This window comes from Erigeron canadensis, chromosome 9 (assembly GCF_010389155.1).
Source record: "Erigeron canadensis isolate Cc75 chromosome 9, C_canadensis_v1, whole genome shotgun sequence".
NCBI classification, from domain to species: domain Eukaryota; kingdom Viridiplantae; phylum Streptophyta; class Magnoliopsida; order Asterales; family Asteraceae; genus Erigeron; species Erigeron canadensis.
In genome coordinates this window covers 21,701,370-21,712,944 of record NC_057769.1, presented here as the reverse complement: position 1 = coordinate 21,712,944, position 11,575 = coordinate 21,701,370, and the positions used below count along the sequence as shown (strand labels likewise).

Here is an 11,575-nt window from a genome sequence, read left to right as displayed (position 1 = left end):
AACAACCCCATAGGAACAACTTCCTTAACGAGTTGTACTCCATCCATAAAGAGGTGGTTTGCCCTCCCAGGTATCTTGCTCCTACTGCAGCTCAACATTTCGGCATTCAAGCCGATATTAATGGATGGTTTAGAATAGAGGCTCAAGTGGGTGATTGGTTGGTTGTCAGTGACATGTGGCATAATGTGTTTAATAACCGGGAACCAGTTTATAGGGAGCTATGTTTAGAGTTTATTCAACTTTGAAAGTTACAAAAGAGTTGAATAAAGTTAAGGATATTTTTGAGGAGAGATGTGTGAGTTTCTATTGTGAAGGTGTTGCTAGGAAGATTTCTATAGCCCAGTTCGGCTATTATACTCGTATGTACACATTGGATCAGTTGAAGAATAGTGAGTTTAGGAGTTTATTGAGGTAGGGGTTGTTTGTTAAGCAGGCTTTTGATGGTGAGTCCATTCCCCAATATTGGACTCGTATTACTGGTGGTGAAACTTGGCCGTCTGGTGGGTCGGGTAGTGTTTCAAAGATTAGGAGTGTTAGGTTGAGGATGCTCCATCGCATGATTGTTACATTTCTGGTACAGCGGTCCACTCACTGGGACAAAGTGTACCAGACTGATCTTTGGTTGATGAAGCTATTTTCAGAGGGGGCGCCTAGGAGGTTTTCTTTGGACCCCATTGTTGTTCTTGACAGGATGTGGAACCACTCCGACTCGGAGTTGGTATTGGGGCATTTCATCACGATGATTTACCGGCGTATGGGCATATTTGATACGGATGAGTGCCAGACCGATCTTTCTCCCCCGATTTTTCAGGAGACACTGAATGAGGTTGAGTTGATTAGGGCTAATATTATTAAGAAGATGACACAGACTGAGAAGTCTAGACTGCTTGATGACATTGGGGTTATTGCACCGCCTCCCGTTGTGGAGGAAGCTAAGGACGTGGAGATGGGGGATGCTCCACAGGAGCAACCTAGAAGGCGGGGTCATGCAGGTATAGATTTGACACCTTTAAGTACTCAGCTGCAACAGATCTATGAGGGACAGCAGCCAGTCGGCAGGCGTTTAATGATTACCAGAGGCGCATGGACGGGGAGATGTCTTGGTTAGTGTTGGTATCCACCCTACGGGGTGATAAAACATTGTATTTGGTTATTTTTCTTTTTCTTTTGGTTTGTTGCATGAACAGTAGGTGTAAATATTGCTTTGAACTATTATGGTTTGCTTTGGTGCAATATGAGCAGGTTGTTACATTTGATGGCTATAGCGCAACTCAAGTGTGGGGGGAACCCCTTAGATTCTCTTCTCATCTATTCTATGGCATCAGTGTGTTGATTGTGTGATGGTGTGCGTATGCTGGCAGTAAGTTCAGCGCCATATTTGTTATTGCTATGTTTGATGCACACACAACTCTCGCACCTTCCATTTTGGTACAAGTTGTTTATCCCGCCAACTAAAGTGTCCATCCTATCTCGGAAGTGCCATTTGTGACACGGGTTCGATAACTTGTTTCAAAACGGAATGTGTCCTTATTCCGGTATGTGCCCTTATTTTTCTATGTCGCTTACCCCTATTTACTGTTGTTGACCGAATATGGACATTGAGGGTATTGTCCATCTTAAGTGTGGGGGGGTGGCAAATACGTTTAAGCTACCGGGTTTATCATTTTTGTTGTTTTGCCATTGAGATTTCTATCAGGTTTGTTGATGTGTCCCTTTTGTAGGCCTTTGGATTCTATCTAAGGGTATGAGTTTCTATTTTAAGCTCTTAACTGTAATGTGCATGTGTTAAAACTGGTGATATCAATTTGGCGGAATAATAGAAGTTGATATGATTTTTAAGACTTGAGTTGAACTTGTCCTTGTGGTAAATTGCTTTTGACACTTAATTGATTACTTATTAAGCAATTTTACTACAAAATGTTTCCTTGACAAAAATTTTAATTGGCGAAGTGTGTTCTGAACGGTTGTTTGGCTAATCCCTTGGGATTGATAACATTACTTGCATACTCATATATATCCAAAACACCCAATTGTGAGATTTCATCATTTCATATATAGTGTGTCAGGTGACGGTTTTGGTTTGTTTGCTTCGTAAATACGTCCCTCTCTTAGGCTCTTGGATTTATTCGGGAGTAAAGGTTTTCATTCTGATGCCCTGCACTAAGATGTGCGTGTTTGAGGTATTTCTAAGCCATTTCCGGGTTCTTTTCTTGATAAGAGTATACCGGTGATGTGTTGATTCTAGAACTTGGCCTGGTGATCGTGACTAGTACATTGGATGACGAATTGGCATTTAGGTTTGACCATATTTTTTCTTTCTTTCTTTTCATTTTTTTTTCTTTTGTATCCATACCCATACTATTCAACCTTATACATATACTTGTCTATATTCATACAATTTTCCTTTTTGAATACCTTAGAGAAATTATACACATATACATCACTATAACTTTACCTTTTCCATTGTATAAATCCACCTACTCTTGTAAACACCGATAGTCTAATATGGGGGGCCATTGATTGTCATTGGTTTGTTTGGATGGTTTGGGAGAGTTTCAGTGGGTTGATTTGTGGAATATTCTTGTCTATGAGAATATGTAAATGGGTTAAGTTATAGAAGATTGTCTTGGATTGTTCAAACAAAGAAAGTGAAGTGTTATAGGCATGTTTATCATTGTAAGAGGGTATCTACTAGTAGAGTAAAAATGGTTCAAAAAGAATAAAAAGAATTGAAAAACAGAAAAATTTAAAAAAAAAAGAGAAAAGAAAGAACTTGGGCTACTAGTAGGTACTTTTCATTTTTAAATGTCTAGAAAGTTGTTGTATCATTAATTTAGAAGATTTGGTTGATTGTAAGTTGTTTGAAGTTGATACACCACAATGGTGTCGGGCTTGCTTGGTACTTTGGAGGTGTTCGCGGGATAGCATCTTTTGGGTTAGTGGTTTGTTGGCAATCAATGGTATGGGTTGATTAGACTATTTTGTTAATATTCAATATAACTTATATTATAAATTCTTACTTTTCACTTTCAACCAATAAATTTCCCATATTTTATTGTACATATCCCTGATACATAGCCTTAGTTTAACTAAACAACCACCCTTTATGCCTATTTTGACAGTGTACCTGATTCTTGCGCCTTAATGGTGGAGTGACGATCCTAGTTCAAGCCTCTGGTAAAAGAGTATACATTACAACTGAGCTATGAGTGATTCTTCATATATTCAACCCGAAAAGTAAGTTTGTTGGATTAGAATTATATTGATAGGATCGTTTGTTCTCATTTATGCTTAGTTGATTATCGTGGCTTGCAGATTGTTCAGGTATTGTCAAATATTTCGAGTTTTCATTTAAGATTAAAACTGCTTCACCCGCTTTTTGTCATTTGACATGCTTGGTGTTGCTTCTTTTTGATACTTGTCACTTGTTTGATAGTTTGATTGTCAAGGAATGCTTTACTTAAAGTTCAGATTTGCTTGAAGACAAGCAATGCTCAAGTGTGGGGGGATTTGATGTGACTAATTTATACCCATTACCCACATCTTTATTGGCCATTTTACTATATGTTTTAAGTCGATTTCGTATGCATTTGGCGCGTTTATGGTGTTTGTTAGTGTTTTCAGGCTCTAAACAGGTTACGCGTTCATTTGGTGCATGTTCGGAAGACTTATTGGCCCAAGAAGTGATTCATGATAACGAGAGTTGATTAGAGTAGAAGAGAGGGTGATTTAAGCAAGTTCATGATCGAAAGCAGAATTTCCACACAAGTATAGGACTGCTCCGCAGTGGAGATGTACCTAGTCCACTGCGCCGCAGCCCAGATCCATGGAGATTAATTGAAATCATCCGACTGTGCCGCAATCGGGAAGGCACGAAGTGACAGCGCCGCAGTCACTAAAGGAAGAAACAAGGACGTGGATTTGAACTGCGCCGCAGTGGTGGATACACGAGCCACTGCGCCGTAGTCACTTAAAGTCAAAGGTCAAACGCACCTCACTGCGCCGCAGTGAGGGGATGCCACACTTCACTGCGCCGCAGTGAGTGCACGGGGGAATAAGCTTTAGGTCGGTATTGCATCATATTTGAAGAGGGTATATAAACAAAACCCTATGTCGAAAATAGGGTTATCAAAAATCTTTCTAGGAGCTATTCTACAAGGGTTCTTCAATCTCCAATCAAGATAATTTCTTAGGCGGATTCGTTGAAGATTCACGGGCACCCATCTAGATCGTATCTACTTACTGTCTTGCAATTTATTTTTCATCAAAAGGTTGGTACATCATGTTTCTCTTCTATTTTATTTATTATTGTGGATTGGTCATGAGTGGCTAAACGTTTAATCATCCACCTTGATGAAACGAGACGGATAATGTGATTGCAATATTTTTAATTCAAAAGAGTTTATTTAATTATCGTTGTTCTGTGATCTTGATGATGTTAATTTTTTTTGTTAATTAATTTTGATATTGGTTGCATATAATTCTTCGTTGGTGGTACCAGTTAAATGTGTATGTGATTTTAAAACGGTTACTTGTCTATAAGTAATTATCACTAGTTCATGGTATGATAGTGAATATCATTTTAAGAAAAAATTAATTTTGTCAACGTGATTGATATCGGTTGGTGGTACCACGTTATTGTCACATAGGTTCAATTGATAATTTGATAGTCATTAAAACTGATTGTTGGAAGAATTGTAATTGTTTTGGTGGTACCGGCTTGGGTAATTTAACTAGCAGTTAGGTGATTCGGTATTTGTTCACGGTTGGTGGTACCACGTGAGCACTTTAATCTTGTCACAGTTATCTTTAAACTCTAGAGAATTTGTTCTTAATTTGAAGTCGAGGGAAGTCAAGGTGGATGACTTTTAATTATATTGTCTAAAGTTCTTTACAAATTTATGCAATTATTTTGCAAACCAATTTTACTTTAATTGTCTAGAGGATTTTCAAAGCAACACTCGTTTTCCAAACCATTTCATAAGCAACTAGTCATTTCCAATCCCTGAGAACGAACTCAGACTTATCTCTTAACTATATTACAAACAATCGGTTCCACTGCCCGTGAGTGCGTAGTAGTGAGTTTTTAGGTAGTTCTAGTTTTATAAATTTAAAGCTCGATTTTGCACATCATATTGTTAGTGATTTCAGTCTTAGAACAGGTACAATGGTTAGAAATGGCATTTAGAAGGTTAAAAGATGCATTTGGATGGTTTTTGGACAAGTTTGAGTGAAGACGGATTGAACAATACAAGTTTTGCGAGTTATGGTAGCTTTGTGGCGCATAAGAAGGGTATGCGGCGCATGAAAATATGTGATTTTGGTCAGAAAATCGAGCAAAAGAGTCTATGCGGCGCACAGAGAAGTCATCCGGTGCATAACGGGCAAGAAGTCTGGAAGTTGAAGTTTATGCGGTGCACAACTAATTTGTGCGGTGCATAACGGGTGCCCAAAATATGGAAACTCTATTTTGTGCGGTGCACAGATTCCTTGTGCTGTGCATAAACTAGGTCGGCAGATTTTCTTTTGAGATTTCACTATAAATAGAAGACCAAAACCCTCCCATTCGATATACAATCACCTCCAGTCGATTTTAGGGTTCTTTGGGGCAATATTCAGTAGCTTTTTCATCCATCAAGGTCTAGGGGTTGTTCGTGAGCTTCAAGGCATTCGGTTATCGATTTTCTTAGCTTCTACTTGTTTTCTACACATTGGTACAATATGTTCTCTTATACTTTTACTCTTTGTGCTATGTTTATGATTATGAGTAGCTAAATATTTCGTCATCCACTGAGATGAAGTGATACATTGACTATGGTTGCATATTTTTAATCAAAGTTGATTTTATTAACGTTATGTCGTGATCTTAATGAATCGTTTTCTTGTTCTATATTATTGTGCTTGTTGGTGATTCTTACATGCTTTGTTGATTGTGTCGGAAGTATATAAGTTTGATTTCAATTATTTGTCTATGAGTAATTGGTGCTAGTTCATGGACTGATTGTAAACGGCATAGTAATTATAGGAACGATTTGTCAAATTGGATTTAATAGTTGATGGTGTCAAAGTAGACATAATTGTTAATACTTAACCAAAACAAATTAATTAATTGGGGTAAATCTTATTAAACGTTGGTGGTGCCAATTTTCTAGGATTGAACTAGTTAGGTAATGGGTTTAAATAGAGTTATAAGCTTGTCGGCCACCAAGTGAGTTTCTTTGTTCGAGTCTAGGTTATCTTGTCAACATATTTGGATTGGGTCTTAATTTAAATGCAACCGGAGTTAGTGTATCACGGAGTCGAAAGTAGATGATCTTCTCATCCTATTTGATAGAAGACAATTTTCTTTTCGATAAATTCTTAGGAATTTGTAACTCTTTCAATCAACTAACTTTTTAATATAAAAAGCAAGATGACGTGGTGTCTTTAAAAACCAAAATCTTTTTAACTACTTTAAACTCGCTAGCTCTTTGTAGTCTCCGTGGAACGAACCTTTACTTGCTTTAATCTATATTGCATACGGACAGGTCCACTGCCCGATTGTGTGTGGTATTCGATTCGGAGTATTTTTAAGGATTTTAATTTAACTAGATTTTCACACATCAGGTTTTAATAAAGCCCTTATCAAGGTAAAGGCGTAGGTTCCGGATTTGGATATTACACGCATTGAGGGTTATCAAAGGGGAAGCTATGCAGCCTTTATAAAGGCTGCGGAAAAATTTGCTGACAAGAAGTTTGAGTACTTGAATGTGCTTGCTTCTGATACTAGCCTCTCTGCTTCCGAGATTCTCACAATTCCTGCTACCGGCGCCTTTGTACCTGTTCAAGCGTCTACTTCATCTGCGGCCCCTTCGAACTCATCTGTCCAAAATCCTTGAAATTAATTTGTGAACAATTTTTATCTCCTTATGGTCTGTAATTGCCTTTGTTGGCCTGTTACAATGTTCTTCTGCTCTGCTTATTCTCTATAAACAATGTTCATATTTGATGTGCTACGTAAGCTTCGTATAAATTGTAGCGTAATTATGTTGTAATTATTTTGGCAAGTTTAAAATTTATTTTCGCAGGCTCTGTGTGCGTGACATAGCATGTGTATCTCATGCAATAGTACTTGGCAATTTTATTTTGCCATTTTTTTGTTGATAGCGTGATGCGTAGGTCCCGTAGCTGACCGTAGCGTGCTTGTTTTGGATAATTATGTCTAAAAAATTTACAAGGTTTAAATCTTTACACATTTTTTGATGCGTAGACCCCGTAGTTGGTCGTAGCGTATTTATGGTAATACATGGAAAGAAAGAAAGAATTTCGAAGATTATTTTTGTTATCTATGCAAGTTATTTTATGCGTAAGCTTCGCATCTGGCCATAGCATAATTATAATGGTATTTAGAAAAAATTTCTGAACGCTTGCTATTTGTGTAAGTTACTCGATGCGTAGGCTCCGTAGATGGCCGTAGCATGTTTATCTTACATAATACTTGGAAAAAATTTCTAAGGTTTATCTTGCTAACTTTGCAAGTTCTTTGATGCGTAGGCTCCTTGGGAGCCCGTAGCGCGTTTGCTTTGGATAATTATACTTAGAAAAAATTTCTAAGGTTTATCTTGCTAATTTTGCAAGTTTTTTGATGCGTAGGCTCCTTAGAAGGCTGTAGCATGTTTATCTTACATAATACTTAGAAAAATTTTCTAAGGTTTATCTTGCTAAGTTTGCAAGTTTTTTGATGCGTAGGCTCCTTGGAAGGTCGTAGCATGTTTATGTTGGTATAATCACTTATGGGGATGCTTTTTCAAAATCACCATATTACCTAGGTTTTTTGTGACCTTAGGCGAATATATTTTCATTAACCTCGCCGGGGCCTTTTTACATGATGGCATGAACTGTAGCCTCGAAAAAAAAAACGAAAATTACAAATAGCATCTTTTTAACTGTGATCCATTCCACGTCCTTGGAAGGATTTCCTCTTGAAGCGTTGCTAACTTGTAGGATCCATTTCCGCAAGCTTCTATCACTTTGTACGGACCTTTCCACTGGAACTTAACTTGCCTATCTTATCAGCCTTGCTTGCCTCATTATTTCTGAAAACGTAATCTCCCGGCTTAAAAGTCTCTTTCTTAATTCTTTGGTCATAATACTTCTTTATTTGTGCCTTGTAAGTTGCTTCCCTAATCGAAGTTTTTTATCTCCTTTCTTCAAGCACATGTAAGTTTTGTCGAAGTTGTTCTTCATTTTCTTTTTCACCGTTGAATCTGTGAATGGTTGGCACACAAGGCTGAATGGGGTTTCCCCGTTACTTGTTTTTGGCGTCATGCGTAGGGCCCCTAATACTTGATGCAGCCCGTCCAGCCATCCATTTTGGCATCTTCCAAACCTTGTCTTGATTCCGTGGACAATCTGTTTGTTCATGGCTTCGACTTGTCCGTTGGCTTGTGGGTGGGCTACGGATGTAAAGCGTTGTTGAATTTCCAGATTTTTGCAAAATTGTGGGAAAATTCCTTGGCTGAATTGTTTTCCATTGTCACTGATTATGACTTGAGGTATTCCGAATCGTGTCACCACTTGTTCCCATACGAATTTTTCCATTTGTTTACCTGAAATCGTGACCAAAGGTTTGGCTTCAATCCATTTTGTGAAGTAGTCCACTGCTACAACCAAAAACTTTACACGCCCCGGAGCCTGCGGAAAGGGTCCGACTATGTTAATGCCCCATTTAGAGAAAGGCCATGCCGCCGTTACCGGAATGAGTTCATGCTTCGGAGCCTTCGGAACTGTAGTATGGATTTGACATCATTCACAAGTCTGGATTTCTTTCAAAGTATCACTATATATGGATGGCCAATAATAACCCATTTTTGTAATTTTTGCCACCACCATTCTGGGGCCGGTGTGGGCTCCGCAGCATCCTTGATGTATTTCTTCAATGATCATTTTTGCTTGATTTGGGCCCACGCATCTTAATAGTGGTCCCAGATAAGATTTTCGATAAAGTCCTTCCTCTCGGAGAATATATTGCGGAGCTTTGATCCTAACTTTCCTTGCCTCGTCTTTGTTTGCTGGCAGTATACCACTTGTCAAATACTCGATTATCGGGGTTGTCCAATTTTGGTCCTCCTCTTCAACAAGTGCCACCATGACTTCTTCTTCCATAGAGCTTTTTGGTAGGGTTTCAACAAGTACCTCTTTGGTTAGATGGGTGAAGGAGGTGGAGGCTAGTTTGCTTAAAGCATCAGCAATTTTGTTACGGCTTCGGCTAATGTTTTGTATCCGGAATGTTTTAAAATTTTTCCTTATTTGCCTTACCTTTTCCAAATATTTCTTCATTGCTGGATCTTTTGCCTCATACGTCCCATCTACCTGAAAGGCCACTATTTGGGAGTCTACGCAAACATGGATATGCTCAACTTTCATTTGTCTTGCAATTCGTAGTCCCGCCAAAAGTGCTTCAGTGAATTCTGCAGCGTTGTTTGAGGCCTTGAAATCAAAACGGAGAGCATAAGTGAATTCATGTCCTTCCGGGTTTGTCAAAATGAGCCCTGCTCCGGAGCCATCCATGCTGGAGGCTCCGTCGGTGAAAAGTTTCCAAGTTTCTGACACAGGTGCCTCCTCCGACTCTTCCGATTTTGCATCTTGTAGGATCTTTCTCTTATTTTGTGTTTTGGTTACCGGAACTTCTGCCAGGAAGTATGCTAATATTTGGCCTTTAATTGCACTTCTGGGCTTGAACTCAATCTCGTGTTCTCCTAGTTCCACTGCCCACTTTGCCAATCTCCCCGAAACCTCCGGCCTTGTTAAGACTTGCTTAATGGGTTTGTCCGTTAGCACCTGAATGGGATGTGCTTGAAAATAGCGTCGTAGCCTTTGGGCTGCGTGTACTAAAGCAAGGGTCAACTTTTCAATTTCAGGATATCTCATTTCCGGAGTCTGCAAAACCCTGCTTACATAGTATATTGGCTGTTGAGTTCCTTTCCTACTTGCTATTAGCACTGCGCTTATGGTTTCTTCGGAAGCTGCTAAGTACATTTGGAGAGTTTCTCCAGGAATTGGGGCCGTCTTGGTTGGCAGTTGGCAAAGATAATCTTTTAACTCCGTGAAAGCTTTTTGCGCTCCCTCCGTCCACTTGAAATTTTGCTTTTCCAGACAACCTTTAAGGGTATGGAAAAAAGGGAGGGATTTATCTGCTGACTTGGACAAAAAACGATGGAGGGCTGCGAGCTTGCCATTGAGGCTTTGAATCTCCTTGAGAGCCTGCGGAGGCTTCATACTTTGAATATCCTTAACCTTTTCTGGATCAGCTCGAAATCCTTCTTTTGTAATCATATGCCCCAAAAATTGGCCCTCTTCGACTCCAAAAGAACATTTTTTAGGATTTAACTTCATGTTGATGGAGCGGAGCGTCTTGAACGTTTCTTCAATGTCTACAAACATATCCTCTTCGCTTCTGCTTTTTATTACCATATCATTTACATAAACTTCCAAGTTTCTCCCTATTTGCCTTCCAAATGCCCTATCTACCAATCTTTGGTATGTTGCCCCTGCGTTTTTTAAACCAAATGGCATTCTTTTGTAACAAAAAATCCCTTCCGACATGTAAAAAGCTGTTTTGTCCTCATCATCCAGGTGCATTTGAATTTGATGATAGCCTTTGTAAGCGTCTAAAAAACATTTTAAGCGGAAGCCTACGAGAGACTCTACCTTCCAATCGATTTCCGGAAGTGGATAACAGTCCTTAGGACAAGCTTTGTTGATGTCAGTGAAGTCAACACACATTCTCCAGCCTCCATCATATTTCCTTACCATTACCGGATTGGCAACCCAGCTCTGATATTTGACTTCCCTGAGGATACCAGCTTTTACTAGATCTTCCACCTACTCCTTCGCAGCCTTGCTGCGATCTGGAGCCAGGCTCCGGCGTTTCTGCCTAATAGGCTCCAAGTATGGTCTCGTTTTTAAGTGATGTTGTGTGTCAAAAATCTCACCATCTATCTTTAACTCTCTTGGGACACCCGTCATGTCCGCGGGTGTCCAAGCAAATACATCTTTACTCTTCTCCAACACTTCCTTGAGTTTTCTTTTATATTGAGTTGGTAGCTGCTTTTGTAATAACACGATTTTCATCACCGAATTCACATCAACAATGGTGTTTGGTTAGTGTGTGTGTTCTTGGTGTTTGTGTGTGTGTTGAGAGAGAATTGGGATTAAGTGTGTGTGATTAAGGTGTAAAAGTATGAAATGTTATGTGTGTGTTATGAAAGGTTATGATTTCTAAGTTGATGAGGGCTATTTATAGGCTAATCTAAACAACTATGCTAATTATCACAATTAGCCCCTCAACCTTAGAAATCACAATCTCATGACTTAACAACAAGTCCTATAACTTAAATTACAATGACTTAACAACAAGTAAGTCCTATAACATAAATAAACTATGAAGCCCGGGTTACATACATAGCATATGTAAGCCACTTTAAAAAGAAAAGAATAAAGAAAATCTTTTTGTTATTTTTCAAAATTGTATATTTTTGTATTTGATTTTTTGTCTTTTCAAATTTTGTATTTTGTTTTTCAAGAATGTATCAAG

General features: G+C 38.8%; 1 protein-coding gene across 1 annotated transcript; it reads right to left on the bottom strand.

Moving 5' to 3' along the window:
- Positions 1 to 8,136: 8,136 nt before the first annotated feature.
- Positions 8,137 to 10,794, bottom strand: LOC122583338. Its single transcript, XM_043755756.1, has 2 exons — positions 8,844 to 10,794; positions 8,137 to 8,765 (listed from the first exon to the last, which is right to left on the bottom strand). The coding sequence occupies exons 1-2, from the start codon at positions 10,792 to 10,794 to the stop codon at positions 8,137 to 8,139; spliced, it is 2,580 nt and encodes an 859-aa protein (XP_043611691.1).
- Positions 10,795 to 11,575: the final 781 nt, after the last annotated feature.

Coding starts and splice junctions, on each gene's coding strand:
- LOC122583338 (XM_043755756.1), bottom strand. CDS start 10,794: ATGGTAAGGAAATATGATGGAGGCTGGAGAATGTGTGTTGACTTCACT. Junction 8,766..8,843: donor GGCAAAAATTACAAAAATGG/GTTATTATTGGC, acceptor TCCATACTACAG/TTCCGAAGGCTCCGAAGCAT.